At 31.8% G+C, this 16,832-nt stretch overlaps 1 protein-coding gene across 22 annotated transcripts; it reads left to right on the top strand.

Annotated features, from left to right (window-relative positions):
• The first annotated feature begins 968 nt into the window (after positions 1–968).
• LOC145041396 (protein VAC14 homolog) lies at positions 969–15,027 on the top strand. 22 transcript variants are annotated; one of them, XM_078989444.1, is made up of 38 exons: positions 969–1,238; positions 1,656–1,793; positions 1,930–2,005; positions 2,069–2,200; positions 2,285–2,404; positions 2,476–2,504; positions 2,585–2,727; positions 2,814–2,908; positions 3,027–3,113; positions 3,196–3,303; positions 3,397–3,488; positions 3,568–3,649; positions 3,735–3,800; positions 3,897–4,012; positions 4,078–4,198; positions 4,276–4,437; positions 4,547–4,675; positions 4,941–4,980; positions 5,136–5,158; positions 5,675–5,762; positions 5,872–6,092; positions 6,152–6,331; positions 6,417–6,660; positions 6,778–6,850; positions 6,930–7,015; positions 7,180–7,331; positions 7,529–7,633; positions 7,923–8,027; positions 8,517–8,578; positions 9,679–9,885; positions 10,816–10,899; positions 11,011–11,106; positions 11,326–11,469; positions 11,556–11,692; positions 11,873–11,889; positions 12,787–12,819; positions 13,064–13,151; positions 13,393–15,027. In XM_078989444.1, the coding sequence occupies exons 7-20, from the start codon at positions 2,619–2,621 to the stop codon at positions 5,759–5,761; spliced, it is 1,317 nt and encodes a 438-aa protein (XP_078845570.1). In that variant the 5' UTR covers positions 969–1,238; positions 1,656–1,793; positions 1,930–2,005; positions 2,069–2,200; positions 2,285–2,404; positions 2,476–2,504; positions 2,585–2,618; the 3' UTR covers position 5,762; positions 5,872–6,092; positions 6,152–6,331; positions 6,417–6,660; positions 6,778–6,850; positions 6,930–7,015; positions 7,180–7,331; positions 7,529–7,633; positions 7,923–8,027; positions 8,517–8,578; positions 9,679–9,885; positions 10,816–10,899; positions 11,011–11,106; positions 11,326–11,469; positions 11,556–11,692; positions 11,873–11,889; positions 12,787–12,819; positions 13,064–13,151; positions 13,393–15,027. The 22 variants fall into 22 exon arrangements, with proteins under 22 accessions (XP_078845570.1, XP_078845566.1, XP_078845568.1 ...); XM_078989440.1 differs by having other exon boundaries at positions 12,787–12,886; XM_078989442.1 differs by having other exon boundaries at positions 11,873–11,934.
• Positions 15,028–16,832: the final 1,805 nt, after the last annotated feature.

Genomic DNA, 16,832 nt, shown 5'->3' with positions numbered 1-16,832 from the left:
CAAAATTTACATGTAGAAGCCAACTAGGAATAACCTAACTGGTAATAACCTCATAGTTTGCGAGGATAAGGATGACAAGTTTGATCCTTGGTGCTAACAAAATTTTGAGTAGTAATACTAACACCTAATCAATCAAGCTGCCATTCAAAAAAAAAAATGTATATGTAGAAAAAAAATTTCATATAATCTTTGATTGCAAAGAAGTTTCAATATTTTATTCATATAAATAACAAAATAAGTGTAAATTTTTATATATTTACTTAAAAAAATGTAGTGGTTTTATTGGATGGCTTTTTTTATAAATAACAAAAGAAGTTACAATATTTGATTCATATTGAATGTCATTGATAAATAATAAATTTATTTAAAAAAAACAAATAAACAATAATAGTTGCAATTGGATTTTTGTAAATTTTAGCGGTTTTATAGAAAAAAACATGCAAAATCGAAAGCAACAAATATAATGATCGCGATAAAATTATTTGAAAACATTAGTGATAATTTAAAAGAAAAAAAAAATATATGATGGTTAAATTGGATATTGACCAAATTATATTGATTTTATGCAATTAGTCCTTAATTAAAATTATAACTAACAAATGCAATAAATGATTTTTTTTTTTTAATTTACTCCATGTTGACATAGTTTGTTATTAATTGTTTGAAACTCATCAATCAATTATATATATTTGTTTACAACATTTCATTATTAATTTGTATCTAATAAAATATTTTAACATTACAAAAACCAAAAACTATATATAAATAAACATTTTATTTGATTTAAGTTCTTCTCAACAAAAACAAAAACAAGAATTAAAGATATTAATAATAAGTATAAGATTTAATATATAGCTTTCTTTATAAGCAAGATCTTAATCTTAATTTTGGAAAGCTTTTATCAAATTTAACCGTTAGAAGTTGAAAGGTTGGCTTAGTATTCCCGCTATTTATACGTTCTTCTTCGGATGTCCCGCTCCCAACAGACCCAAAACACCCCAAAGAGTCACAGATACATAGCGATTCCAGTAGCTCCGCCATCCTTTGCCGGAGATCTAAACACCGATGGAAATCACAAGGGTTGCGTTCTTCAGTCATTCCGCTATCAACAAATCTAATTAAAATATTCAGAGACCCATGGCGATCTATGTAATTCCACTGCAGGAGACCAAAAGACCCCCAACCTTTGCAGTAGACTCTCATTCACCTGTCTAGTCCAAGAAGTTATCAAGATCGATGTAAGTTTTATCTAGGGTTTTCTAGTAGTGATTATGATATTTTAATTTTCTTGTAAAATTAAAATTTATGTTTGATTAAGAAAGAATCATAGGTTAATTGCTGTTTTTTTATTCTCATTGGGGTTTCTAGTATTACCCTGCGTTCCTCTTCTATCTTTTGGTTGACGTATTTTTTTGTAAACTTTGATTTTGTCAGTTTTAGTAAATTTACCAGACGCATTACAACTTAAAAGAGAAATTGCATTTTGTTGATCTTTTCGTTGGGGTTCTTGGTCTGCATCTTTTCATTGCTTTCACTCTTGTAGGTTTTTTTTTACTCTAGGGTTTTTCTGCTATGGAGACATGATTGTTCGTATGTACAAATAAATTTAATGTATGGAGAAAACTAATTTTATCAACACATGGTTTTATATACAGCTTCAAGGTAGTTGGAGAAAGAGCCAAATATGCCCTGTTAGGCACAGGGATTGTTATGAACTTATGAAGAAAATGTAGAAATCAGGCAAAATGGGTATTTTTCTCCAGGAAAGAAAGACACAACACAAGAAGGAAAAGGTATTTTGGCAGTTTATGTCAACTATTTTCTGAAAAAGGAGATGAACAAAAAAATAAAAAAAACCTTTTTACACTGTAAATGATAGGCAGCTGTAATTAATTAATGTACTTTTGATGGTGCTTTAACTGTGTGCAGGTAGAAGTCTACCGAGGCAACTATGGAGAAGTAAGGATCTTGAAAAGCATATTGCAGCAGAGGGAGGGAGAGAAGGGTAATAATATATTCATTGTTTTAATTCTTGGATTCATAACAAAGTGATGAGGAATTGAAGCAGAATAAACAAACAATGGATGATTGATATTGAGGATTGAATGAAACAAAATGGAGAATACATACAATCTTCTGATAGGATGATTGCTTGCTCAGGGTTGAATATGTCTCTCAAAGGCCTAGCCAATGAGCCAAGGTGAGAGAATTATGATCTCATCAAACCATGCAACCAACCCCTTGAATACCACACACTTTGAGCTTATTTCATGCCTTTTTGCAGGTTGTGAGAGGAGAGTTCATTGTACACTTCAATAAGATATTCGATGCATTGTGTAAGCTTTCAGCAGACTCAGATCCCAATGTACAAAGTGCTGCTCATCTTTTAGATAGACTTGTGAAGGTAATCAGCTTTTTCTTTTTGTAATGCCTGTTAATCAGTCTTCTGAACTTTTTGCTACTTGTTGGAAACAGGACATTGTGACAGAGAGCGATCAGTTCAGGTGATCATCTTTTCTTTAATACTTAAACCCTTGTAATATTTGGCTTTTTTTTTTTAATAATTTAATGTTTTTTTGGTCAGCATTGAAGAATTTATACCATTATTGAGAGAGCGTATGAATGTCTTGAATCCATATGTTCGCCAATTTTTGGTGGGATGGATCACAGTGTTGGACAGTGTTCCAGACATTGATATGCTGGGATTTCTTCCTGATTTTCTTGATGGTAAAAATGTTATTTTAATTTTACAGCCAGTTTTTTTTACATGTTTTTGTGTTATGAAGTCAACTGACATGACTAGCTCTCATCAGGTCTATTTAATATGTTAAGTGATTCCAGCCTTGAAATCCGACAACAAGCTGACTCAGCACTCTCTGAATTCCTTGAAGAAATCAAGAACTCCCCAGTAAGAATTCTTTCAAGATATCATAATCATTTATGAAATCTTACCTTTTTTTTTTTTTTTTTTTTTAATTGTATTGTTTATTTGTTAATTTCTGACTGTAGCAGTGCTACTCTTGAAGTCTGTAGATTATGGTCGAATGGCTGAAATACTTGTACAACGTGCATCTTCCCCTGATGAATTTACTCGTTGGACTGCAATCACATGGGTAAGAACTAAGAATACTTTCTCAATTTTCAACCTTACTTTAAAAAAAAAAATTGTTGAAGTATTTGTTGGATTTTGTGCAGATAAATGAGTTTGTAAAACTTGGTGGAGATCAACTTGTTCCTTATTATGCTGATATATTGGGAGCTATCTTGCCATGCATAGCTGATAAAGAAGAGAAAATACGAGTTGTAAGTTTATACTCCCCTTTTTTTTTTTAAAAAAATGTAAATGTTTTTACATTTAATATGTAATGTAATTGTTGTGTTATTTATGGTTCTCAGGTAGCTCGTGAAACAAATGATGAGCTTCGTGCAATTGAGGCTGACCCAGCTGAAGGTTTTGATGTAGGGGCAATTCTGTCCATTGCAAAAAGGTCTATATCCTTATATTGTTATTCTAAATTGTAATATATATGTTGGTATTTAGCATTTCCTTTTTTACCCTTTTACCAGACAGTTGTCTAGTGAATATGAGGCTACACGAATTGAATCATTGCACTGGATTTCAGCCCTTTTGAATAGACATCGCTCAGAGGTAAACTTCCATTCATCAGAATACATATATTGTAGTTTTTAGTTATGTAGTGGTCAACATTCTGGTCAACCTTAATGTGTCACAGGTGTTGTCCTTTTTAAATGATATTTTTGACACACTTTTGAAAGCACTATCAGATCCCTCCGATCAGGTAATCTTTACTATTGTTATCTCATAATGTGTATTATTATTATTTCTCATATTGATTATAGCTCTATTATATTTTTGTTTTTAATTAATTTCACAGGTAGTCCTCTTGGTTCTTGAAGTACATGCGCGCATAGCGAAAGATGAATATAACTTTCACCTGCTTGTTGTCTTTTTAGTTCATAATTTTCGAACAGATAACGCACTCCTTGAAAAGTAAGCTCTCTATTTTTTCTTTTCTTTTTCTCATTTAAATGCCATTCGCTTTTTTTTTTTTTTAGGCGTGGTGCTTTGATAATCCGGAGATTATGTGTGCTTCTAGATGCTGAAAGGGTATACAGGGAACTCTCCACAATTCTTGAAGGGGATGCTGACCTGGACTTTGCATCTACTTTGGCTCAGGTAAAACTGCCACCTGTTGTTATATATTCAACTTATAAATATTATTGTTTTTAATTATTATTATTGTTATGTTTCAGGCTTTGAATTTGATTCTGCTTACATCTTCTGAATTGGCTGAGCTACGAGATCTTCTAAAGCTTTCATTAGTTAATGCTGCTGGAAAAGACTTTTTTCTTTCACTTTATACATCATGGAGCCATTCATCAATGGCCATAATAAGTCTTTGCTTATTAGCACAGGCAAGTCTCAGAAAATAATTTTCTATTCTTTTATGCTCTTTCTCACATGATAAAAACCAGGGGATCAGTTTTTTTTTTTTATAAGATAATTTTTTATATTGTGTTGTAGGCTTACGAGCATACGAGTTCTGTGATCCAGTCCCTAACCGAAGAGGATATTAATGTAAAGTTTTTGGTTCAGTTGGATAAACTGATCCACCTATTGGAGACTCCAATTTTTGCTTATCTTAGGCTTCAGGTAACTTATATATATATATATATATATATATATATATATATATATATATATATATATATATATAGACTCAATACATTTGCTTTTTTAATGGCAGTTGTTGGGCTATTTATAGTATTATATGTTTAGCTGGTTTTAAATTTGAATACGTAGATGACATTCAGAAATGGTGATCACTGAACTTGGTTTATTGTTTATGTTTAACTATCTATATAGTTCATATCACAAAGACATATAATATATAAAACATTTGAATTCATTTTGATAGGTAGAAGATGTTCATCTTGTGGATGATCCATGGAGTAGAGGTTTTGTACTTAGATGAGTTGGTTCTTGAAAATTAAAATTGGATATTTCACCAAGATCTTGTATTTATTTTTTTATCTTCACTTATTAATTAGTCTTGATTATTTTTATCACCTAAAATGGAGACTTTCAGCTGATATACAATAGTGCAATACAGGAAATGGTGGTGTACTTCTGGAGGTTAGCTTACAACATAATTCATTTTCTTATATATTTATATATTTTAACTGTTATGACTACAGAAATACATGTTTATTGATGATGTCTAGGTTAATCATTTTGGCTTTGAAAACAAACTTCAAATAATAATATTTACTTGTTGTTATTTTCTTTTGTCTTCCTTTCCCTGAATTAGGAGGATATTTGGGAACCAACTTTTGTTTCTTGTCGTGATAATTTTTATTGCAGTTTAGGTTAGTCAACTTATTTTAAAAATTTTAATATTCATTAAATCCTACTAATTGAAGAATGATGCTTATGGTATACATGTATTTCTTATATGCTTCATATAGGTAGTTTATAACGATGTATGAAATGATTTTTGAAACTTTAAATCTACGATGCATGTGTTTTCTAGGTCCTGAGCTTTGTTTCTTAAGCAACAAATAAATGGCCAAAGGAAGCAACTAAAACTTGTAAAGAAATTGTTTATGTAAGTTAACTTTTAGTTACTTATTTTGTTGGTTTAAGCTTTAGGATCCTACAGGTGCAGTTTCTGGTACTATTCATCACAAAGTGCTAACCAAGGGTGAATTTGGAAATGATATTTTTGATGCTCCATAAGGTATGTTGTGTTTATAGTTATCCATATCTTCCTACTTGTACAAAATCAAATTCTAGTTTTTGGAATCATTTTGAAATTATAAATTTACACCAGTTTTTTTTTTATCTAGGTTTCTGTGTTATGCGTATGATGATTTTTAATGCACATCTGCACACCCCTCCTGTCATTATCATATATGCAAAACTTCTCTTGGATGTTCTTCAAGATGAGGGGATTAATCTGATAGGCATGGGAGAAGATGATGATATAATCAACAGCTCCAGTAGTGCATACGAGACACTTTTATGTTTGGTCTTGGTGGATCCTTTACAAAGACATGGGTTTTTGCAGGTATACATGATTAATTAAAGGCTCGTTCAAGTTTATGGTAGCTTATACCAACTTTACAGATCATAATTCCTCAATATACAAAAGTCAAAAGTCCTTTGCTGTAATGGCTATGGCTTTGATGAGCTTCCTACAAATTTGATTACTCATGCCCTTGAGTATGCTGTTGAAGTTGCAACATCAGTCTCACTATGGGGATAGCTACTGGAGGCTTTCCATGTTAAAAGGCCATAAACCATGCTGTAAAATCTCTTTCTCCTTCTCAAGTCTCATCAATTATGATACAAATACACACATGATGTGGAATTTCATGTGATTGCATTGCAGTTGGAAGAGAAAGAGTCTCATTTGTGTGTTGGTTCTGATGACATTGTTTTTTTAACAATCAACATTGCTCATCTTTCCAAGAGTGCACACATAATATCATTGTTTCCTGGTATTCGGGAGAAGGGTTTCCAATATTTGAAAGCTTTTGCTGATGAAAATGGTTACTCATCAATGGATCGAGTAGAAGTTATGAGCAACAGGAAACAAACAACAACGGAGTATGGATGATACTCATCAAAAGAAGGTTACTCCATCTACATTTTAGGAAAAAGCGCTTCTGTTCACTTTAAGTAACAATCAAGTGGTTTATTTAGTTGTTTTTTCCAACAATTAATAAGAGCTTTTCTTTTGTTGTGTACAGGTTGATGTGTTAATAGCAGAGCCGTTTTATTTGGTGCTGAGGCAATGCTTCCTTGGAAAAACCTGCAGTTTTGGTAAATTTCTCTCTCAAGTAATACACTTGAACTGAATGTTATTGATTTGTTTTTAAAATTTTGAAAATATGGTTTGAAGGAGCAAAAGGACGATGCTTGATTCTGTGTTATCTGAACATAATGCCTTGCAAAGGAATTCTCAAGGCTTGTGCAATGTCTCTCCCGGTAAGCAAGTGCATGCATGTTTGAAAAAATGGGAAAAGATTGTAAGTTTTTACATATAAAAAGGATATGAAAGTAGTAATGGTTAATTTGAAGCAAATGTAGAAGTAGAATATAAATAAAAGAAATTATTGTAAGTGTTCTTGAGGTTGATTGTTTTGATGGAGGTATAAGATCTGTAGAGAAGTCGTCGTTCCTTAGAAAAGATTGAAGGGTTTGAACACAGTATGAGTGTGGTGAACTCTAATTTAATTTAGGAGCATCTTCAAGTGAAAGCCCTTGTTTACCCTTTTTTATCCGGCAATGTGGAGAAGTTGAGGTAAATAATTTATGGTGTACTGTTTGTTATTTGTTAAAAGAACTAGAATGAATGAATCACATACTCAGACACACACTCATGCCATGTAATTATTTAAAGAAACTTGGTGATACATGCACTTGCTAAGTTGTTGAGGTTTAGTGCCCTTTTAATTACAATTTTTTTTAATGATCAGTTATCACCTTCTGTTATGCCAGGCTGAATCAATGACTGGGTTGGGAAACCCAATACAGCTGGAAAGGAGTTGCTAATTAAGTAAAGGAGTCCGAGCAAAATGGGTGATCATTAAAATGGGATAAAAGGTAACATTTTATAAGTAAAAAAGAAACAACAACAAACAGAGAGCTAGTTCTGATTCCACCTTTTTGATGCAGTGGACAAAAGCTTGGATTTTTTTTTTGTCCTTTTCATTCAAGAGTCAGAAAAATGCTCAAAATAAAAACCATTAAAACTTATCATCAAAAATAGGTAGTAGAAGAGTGCCCGCCTACAGGGACAATGATTGCTCACTGCATCAAAAAGGTTTTCTTTGAGGCTAATTTAGTAATTCTAAACATCTGTCTTTTGTTGTGTAATCTTAACTCTTGTCAGTTTTGGTGGAGATACCTAATGAAAAAAACAAGAAGAAAAACCTGCCACTTTTGAGAAGAGGAAGAAATGTAAACGTCCTCCTAGAGAAGAGATCTCAAAATCCAGGTACATATATATCTCTTTGGTATTATGTATATAATGCCAACTTGATTTTGAAAAGTTAAAAATAAAAATCGGTTCTACATTCATTATTTTACACTTAACAGAAAAGGACAACTGTTTTATCAAATTAGCAGTAGTGGCTTATTTGTGGATGATTGTTTTTTGAACGATAAAAAAGGTATAGTTGTTTAATTGTTGTAGAAAAAAATAAAATAGTTTAGTGGCTAAATTGATGAAGCCTTGAAGCTGCTTTGCTTTTGAACCTATAGAGACGACAATGTTCGTCCCTATAAGTCCCTTTTCTTGTAGTGAATGATTTATGACACTTTAAATCTACGATGCATGTGTTTTCTAGGTCCTGAGCTTTCTTTCTTAAGCAACAAATTAATAAACAGCCAAAGGAAGCAACTAAGACTTCTAAAGAAAGTCGCTATGGTGACACACACATAGAAGCATTGGACTTTTAAATATATTTTGATTTTAAATTTTCAGGGGTTCCAATGACAGTTAATCAACTAACTGATTGATTCTCCCATGGCTTGGGTGGTATAAAGGTATTTCTTGCTGTTATGTGTTTCTACCTTTCTCAGTTGTTATATATGATCATCATCCAGAACATTTTACTTTTAAAATATCAAACTTGTTTGATTTTGATTACCGGTTATATCATTATACTTGCACTGTTATATATCCTATTAAGAAACTGTATATTGAAATCTAACCATTAATTATACTTTGATACCTTTTAATCTTTAGACATTATAAAACATAACATTTATCAAATGTTGTTTCATTGTTCTTATGGTCACTTCAAAAGAACCATTTATTCCTTGGCTGCAGACGATGATGAACAACCACACAATGTGAAATCTATTTTTGTGTATGTGATCATGGAAGACCATCACCTGATGTTCATTGTTTCTCATCCATTGCCATTGCATTTACTAATGAAATACTTCTTTGATAATGTGTTAGGTTTACTCTGTTTGTTTACTCGATTTTAGTCTTATTACAATATTGTTGGCTAACAACAACATTGCCATCCTGGGGTTTTATTAGGCTCATATTTCTGTATTTATCCCTTTTGTGGCTATCTGAGTTTAAGAAATCTGGAAAAAAGCTAAACATTGTACTATAATTTTGTTGTATTAAGTCATTGTACTTTGAAAAACTAAACATACTTGTTTTCGGTTTTCATTTATAGCATTACAACTTCAATTTTTTTTTTTTTTTTTTTTTGTCTTATTAAGATGTTATGCTTTCAAAATCTAACCAATTGTAGCATCGTACTCTAAGTTGTAACTTTATATTTTAAAAATATAACCTGGTATATGCATTGAACATTAATCAATTAAGACAGCGTACTTCTACTTATTTCCTTACTGAGAATTTATATTATTCTAATCTAACCACTTATAGCATTTATAATTTCCATATATATCCTATACAAATATTTACCTGTTACTTGTCGTCCTCTTAAGACAATTTCACTTTGAAAATCTAACCCATCCAGACATTTTACTTTTAGAATACCAAACTTGTTTGACATTGATTGCTTAGAGTATGTTTTTAGATTAACAACTTCAGAGGGGTAGATATTTTTCTTCTTAAAACCCGTATGCTAAGTTGCTAACCATTTGTCCCTTGGCTGCAGATGATGATATGAACAGCCACATAAAATGAGTTATGAGCAAGAACAGGGGAACTATAATTTTACAATTTATGCCTGACACTCTAATAGTTGATGAAGGAGCTATCTGGGAACAACTAGCTAAAAGACTCTTTGATTAACACTAGAACAGGTCAAATTCCAAAGATATCAAAAGGAAAGCATATTCATCTTGGAGAAATTTATGACAGTGTAAGTTACTCTTTTTTCATAATATTGTTCTCAGAGTTGATTTTTGATGAAGAACAGAAATTAGGGTTTGATGAAAAAGGATCAAACAAAGAACGATTGAAAACAAAGAAGATGATGAAATAGACTAATTGATTAAACGATCAACAGAATCTAAAATGACTGCCCAGGGAATCTCTCTCTCTCTCTCTCTCTCTCTCTCTCTCTCTCTCAGCCAAAGCTTAAGAGCCAATACAAAGTATTACACTATCAATTTTCCAGACATCCGTCTACTGTGACCTTTCTCTCTATTTATTATAATCCTAGCCCACCTAGGTGAATTTCCTGTTTTGCCCTTTACTGGGCCTTCTAGACAAAACGTATAAAATTCTTGTTTAAATGGTATTTGCAAGGTTTAAAAAACCGGACCGGAGACTGAACTGGTCGTCTTACTGGTTCGATGGTTCAAGTGGTCCAATCGGTTGGACCAGTCTCAAAAACCGGAAAAACCGGATGATATCATAATTATATTTAATTATATAAAAAACACAAAAAATGAAAAAATTATATTTTTTAAAATTACCGGTTTTACCGGTTCAACCGGACCGGTTTTCACTGGTTTTCACCGGTTTACACGAATACTGGTTTTTTGGCCTTTAAGAACCGGATTCGGGATCGGTTCCCAGTTGAACCGGTCGAACCGGCCGGTTCGGTCCGGTTTTCAAAACATGGGGTATTTGGGTCCAGCAATACTCATTTCCTATCAATTTTACTTTTACAATGATAAAAATGAAAAAAAAAAAAATTGACAAAAAATTCATATAAGATTTTCAAGATTTATCTTTTTGGCTTTGAAATCAAACTTCATTCAAGATTTACTCATAATTTTCAAATCAAACTTCATTCAAGATTTACTCATAATTTTCTTGTGTCTTCCTTTCCCTTGTTAATTAGGAGGATGTCTTCGAACAAACTCTTGTTTCTTGATGGTCTTGGCTACACATATCCAAAATGTGATCTTTTTTTATTACAATTTAGGTTAGTTAAATTATATTATAATATAATATTCATTAAATCTTACTAATCGAAGAATGATGCTTACGGAAATAATTTTTGAAAGCTTAAATCTACCATGCATGTGTTTTTCAGGTCCTGAGCTTAATTTCTTAAGCTACAAATAAACAGCCAAAGGAAGTAACTAAAACTTGTAAAGAAAAGTCACTTTGGTCTATGTTTATGGAAGATGTACTATTTCTTCTACTCGGTTCTTTTTCTTTTATGATTACTACTTTGAAATGGAAATTTGAATTGAGAGTTGATATATATTGATGGAGTGAGATTACCATGTGATAGAGGTTATGGGAAAGCTCGCAGATATATATATATATATATATATATATCTTTAGTGGTTGGAATCTTGCATTAAATTAAGTTTTCTAATGATCAATTAATCTTCTTCTGCAGGTAAATAGACAAGTAATCTTCTTTAGTACCTACCAATAAACATCTTCTCCTCACTTAACCTTGTGATTGATTTATGTTTGAGTTGTTGATTCTTCATAGGAGTGGCATTGATAAAGAGTAGAAGCAGGTAGAATCAATTAATGGGTAGGTTGTTAACAATTATGATTTGGAGTTTGATTTTATTATAGAAGCATTGTACTTTTAAATATATTTTGATTTTTAATTTTCAGGGCTTCCAACGACAGCTAATCAATTCTTGATATCTCTCACAACTTAAGAAAATAGCAATGGGAGTTAAATTGCTTATTCCATTTGTTTGTGATATATTATTTAATGATGGCATTGAAGCTTTGAGGGTGTCATATAGGTAGATGAATCCTTTCTATATAAGATAGTTAGTCATCAACCTTACTTTATTACGTAAGATGTTAATTAGTTTATGCATTCTGAATGTTCCTTAATTAGGTTGTCAAGTTTGGACTATAGATTTATGTAAATTAATGCTTCAACTTTTAACACGTTTGTCTAACTTTTACTTTTCTAACAGGGATAGAAGATATGCAGGTATTGTTTTGTCCATTTTGATAATGACCATGTTTCATGAACAAGGTATTGTTTGTCACTTCTTTCATGATTGCCATATCCTGTAACATTTGAAATTTATCTGAAAAGTTATAAACTTTTGAACATACTATGTGGTGATGAAAAATGATAAACTTTCTCACCAGCAACTTTTTTTTTTCTTGAGTTTTGTCTGTGGTGACATCTACAAAAACCCTCTTACACTTTCTTTCTATTTCGGCTTTTAATAGTTTTTTTTTTTCTTTCTGATTTTAATGAAAAACTTAACTTAGAGTTAGAGCACCTACAATGGGAGGTTTTTTGTAAAGATTTTCACTGTTTCAACCAGCCTTTGAAAAGGTTATACGATTGGAGTGGAAGTTTGTTTTTTCTCCAATCATAACCACTTATTTTATCCCCCTTAATCAAGTTCTAATTTAAATCTTTATTATTTTTTGACTAAATAATCTGTTCTATTAAACAATGAAATAAAAATGAATATCATTTATAGGAAAAATATCAATAGAAAGCATTTGCAACACTAGCTTCATGGTATAATAATGGTTTTTGTTATGAAGTTAGATGTAGATTCTTCTAACATTAACAACATATAAAGTTGAATGGATAACCTACATAAGTTTTATGATTTTTTTTTTCTTGCTTATGCAGGCAGGGTTATATATACAACAGAAAAGTGTATTATAGGATTATATATAGTTATTAGGCTTAGTTAGTATCCATACTTGTCCTATATTCCTATAGAAATGAGCGAAAAACTTGCAATTCATGAGAGCATTGAATGTGCTTTGAACCACATACAAGAAGCTGATGTTCTTTATACATGGAGATTTATGTTGTACGTTTGTCTCATAGTTATTATGTAACACACTTTTTCTCCAGCAAAGCAAAGACATATCACAACAAAGAAAAGGGGTATTTTACCAGTTTATTGTGGCAAGTCTTTTTCGTTTATTTTCTGAAAAAGAATGAGATGATGAAGGTAGGGCCTAAGATATGATTGATCAGCTCTCAAACCTTGTGATTCTAATAATAGCAAAGGTCCAATGTATCACTCATCTTGCAGTTTTCTTGTTTAACTGTTGGATTCATAACAAAGATAGTCTATGTTGAATGAAATCTATGTTGATCCTAAAAACATTTGAATTCATTTTGATAGGTAAAAAAGATGCGGTTGATCCATGGTTCTTGAAAATCAAAATGGATTTCACGCCTGTTGGTTGACACAAGGATCTTCTATTTACATGGTAACAAAATTTACAGCTTGATTCAATTTCTACTATAAATTATCTTTCATATATTGCAACTGTTATATGCTAAAGCTTTAGATAAGAATGTAAAGGTACCCGTTTCAAGTTTTCTAGTTAAAGATAAATCAAATCAGCAACAAAAGTTTTATATATTACAACTGTTATAGTTACACTCTGTTCTTTCTTCTGAGAGTTTTGATAACATATTAAAAATGATGATGGTCCTAATTTTGAATAGGGTATTGTCATTCTCTGTTGTTGGGGAAGTTTCCAAATTTGCTATCTTATTAGGGGATGCTTACAATATCCTTCACCACTTGAGTATTGTAAATTTACAAATTACATTTACTCTACTCTCACTTCATGTGGATCCACACATATATCCAATGAATTCTGTAAATGGTATATATAGATAGTTTTACCTCTCTTTCAAATTTTAATTTCATATTTTATTGAAGAGAATATCTGATGATCGAATTAACGTTCAATTTTGGTGCTTTTTATGCTATGGGAATTTCATTGGTTCCACATTTTTATTCACATAACAGTATGTCATAAGGACTTTTGATGTTGCTTTAAATGCTTTACATTTTAAAATTATAAAGTTAATAATGGTTTTGTTTCTTCAATATAGTGGAGAACTTGAAAACATGTCTTCCCTTTTAATTATATGGACTATTTTGCCCTTGGTGTGGCATTAGTATTTTTCTTCATTTTTGGTGTTAACATTGCTTTTAACTCAAGACTCACAGTCAATCTACATATCTGCTAAGTGAAAAAAAAGTTCAAGGCTTAACAACAGGAACTTTACATACTTATTGTGCGAAGATATCATTGTTTTTTGATTATTTTGGTGATGTTTGGATTCAAGACTTTAGTTATTGTTAAAAATACACTTGGTAGTTAACAAATTGAAATTAATTTGTTAAAGGATGCATTGTGTATGATTGTATTATTTGTGGGTAGATTGTGTAAGTTTTATTCAGGTAAGAATGATTCGGGTTAATGTGCGGATCTTTGATGGTTTGTGGGTTGCTCCATATATCCGAAGTATTTAATGTTGAATCTGTTGTCATTTGGGAGAGATCATCATCAGATTAAAAGATATTTTCTCTCATATTTCCTCTCGTTTTGTGTTAGGGTTTTCTCAGATTAGGGTTTCATAATTTTGTATCTAATAAGTTCGATCTTGTTCTTATTCTTTTCATCTGAGTGAGAGTGTTTTTGTAGCAAGGTTTCTGATGTAAGTTGATGTATAATCGATCTGGTTTATAGTGAATAAACTGTTCAAGTTGGGAAGTTCTTGCGTTTGTGTTTTTTAAGATGGTATCAGAGCTTTCAGGCTCCGATTTGTTGTTCTAGACGCTCGATTGTGGTTTCCGTCATCAGATCGTCAATCTCAGAACGGTATTTTCAGATTCCCTTTCTTGTGTAGATCATTCCTGTTGTTGTTTGATTTAGGGTTCTGTTCTTGTGTAGATCTTTCCGTTTCTTTTTCATTTCTATGTTTTTTGTTTAAGATCCTGGTACTGCGAGATTGTTTTGGATTGTTGCAGGTAACAAGTGAAGGTGAAACAAACACTTGGGGTATTAGGACTTCGCTTCTATCGGTCTTCAAACTTCTATCATATCGACCAATCTCTAGTCTGAAATAACTCTCTAGGGGTCGGGTTTGATCACCGATAAACCCTAGTAGAGAACGGATATAGAGAGTCGATTCTTTGTAGTTCCTTCCAACTCTCTGTGAGGACTTTCTTGTTCCCTTCTTTTTTTTTTCTTGTTTGATTGTTAACATTGTTCTGATTGGGTGATCCGGTTGTCTTGCATATACCAGTTAATTTTTTAGGTTCTTGCAATATATTTGTTTTTGACACTGTACTGATTGTCTTGGGCCCTAACATACTTGGTGACCATTTGGACATTAGATCAGTATTGTTGTCTATTTTGTTTGTGGTGTTATTTGTTGTTTCTTTGTCTTGTTGTCTAAATGGCTGGTGACCCCGCTTCAGCTGGATCTTGGTTCTACAACGAGTGGAAGTGGAAAGGATGAGTCAATTAATTTTGATGATCCTCTCTATATTCACCCGTCTGATAATGCTATTACTTCAATAGTTACTACAAAGTTAACTGGAAATGAAAATTTTAGGTTATGGAAGAGTTTTATTTCTAAAGATCTCAAAGCTAGGAATAAACTTGGATTTATTGATGGTTCTCTTAAGAAAACTAATGTTGATGAGTCAAAAATATCTAAGTGGGATAGGGCTAATGCTGTTGTATGTTCCTGGCTTTTATATTCTATTTCTGACTCTATATATCAGAGTCAAGCTTACTCTGAGGTGGCTGAGGATATTTGGAATAATCTCTTTGAAACATATGGTTCAGTTGTGTTTAATATACATCAACAGATTAATACTTTTAAACAAAATGGAATTTCTTTGTCTGATTATTTTAATAAACTTGATTCCTTGTGGAAGGAATTTGATGGTCTTACTAGTTTGACTGAGTGCCCTTGTGCGGCTTCTATCAAGCTAAAAGATCATTCTAATCTCATGAAACTTATGTAGTTTTTGTCTGGACTTGATGAGTCCTATAGTCAAGTAAAGAGTCATATTTTACTAATGAAACCTTTACCTAATGTTAAAACTGCATTTTCTATTCTGTCAAGAGAAGAATCTATTCAAAGAAATGGATCCTTATCTTCTCTTCAGTCTTCACAGTCTTTGTCTAAGTCTCAACCTACTACTTTTAATAGCAGGTTTAATAACATATCTGGTTTCAATAACACTAATAAAAATAAAACTCAATCTATTCAGTGTAAAAATTGTGGAATTAAGGGTCATTCAATTGAGAAATGTTATAAGCTAATTGGTTATCCTAAGGATTTTAAATCAAGGAATGAATCTAATAATCAGAAATATATATATATTTTTTTGCCAATTCCTCTACTATTACCTCAAGGAGTACTATCCCTTCTAGTGCCCCTGATTCTAATGGGGAATCAGAGTTTACTAAGGAGTTTACTAAAGACAACTTAATGAGGAAACTTCTGCCAGTGCTAATATGGGTACTTGTTTGTTTCAAGCTTTTAATTCATCTGTTAGTTCTCTAAAGTGGATTGTTGACTCTGGAGCTAATCAACATATGATTGTTTCTGAGTCTCTTTTTCATGACACTGTGGATGTGTCTAAACTAGATCTTCTTGTTAGTCATCATAATGGTACTTCAGCTAAAATTGAAAAAAAATGGCAATATGAATGTCCAATTCTTTGTCTAATCATAAGGTTTGTAAAGATAGTAATTGTGAGGTTGTTTTTAATAAACATAGTTGTAAAATTCAAGGTTTACAATCAAAGGAGATGGTGGGGAATGGTAGAGAATCTGGGGGTCTCTATTACATTAATAGTGTACCTTTAGGTAATTCATGTAGTTTTAATCATTCTGTGTCTATGTGTTGTGTGTCCAAATTAACTTGGCATAATAGACTTGGTCATCCTTCTAATCAAGCCTTAGGATCTCTAAGAACTAAACAAAATTTTGGTAATGAAGTACTGCCACCTTGTGATGTATGTCATAAGGCTAAGCAAACTAGAGAGTCTTTTCATGTTAGTCAACATGTTACTACTAAACTTGGTGAGTTAATTAATTTGGATGTTTGGGGACCCTATAGAGTGACAACCT

Source organism: Lactuca saligna, chromosome 4 (genome assembly GCF_052625555.1).
Source record: "Lactuca saligna cultivar CGN05327 chromosome 4, ASM5262555v1, whole genome shotgun sequence".
Classification (NCBI taxonomy): Eukaryota; Viridiplantae; Streptophyta; class Magnoliopsida; order Asterales; family Asteraceae; genus Lactuca; species Lactuca saligna.
The sequence above is the reverse complement of the archived record's forward strand: the minus strand, read 5'-3'. Positions and strand labels throughout refer to the sequence as shown.

What these genes read in the sequence shown, in the direction of transcription:
- LOC145041396 (XM_078989432.1), top strand. Translation starts at nt 2,619, where the DNA reads ATGAATGTCTTGAATCCATATGTTCGCCAATTTTTGGTGGGATGGATC. An exon ending in TCTTCCTGATTTTCTTGATG is followed by an intron (nt 2,728 to 2,813) that starts GTAAAAATGTTA and finishes AGCTCTCATCAG; the next exon opens with GTCTATTTAATATGTTAAGT. An exon ending in GTCTTTGCTTATTAGCACAG is followed by an intron (nt 4,438 to 4,546) that starts GCAAGTCTCAGA and finishes ATTGTGTTGTAG; the next exon opens with GCTTACGAGCATACGAGTTC.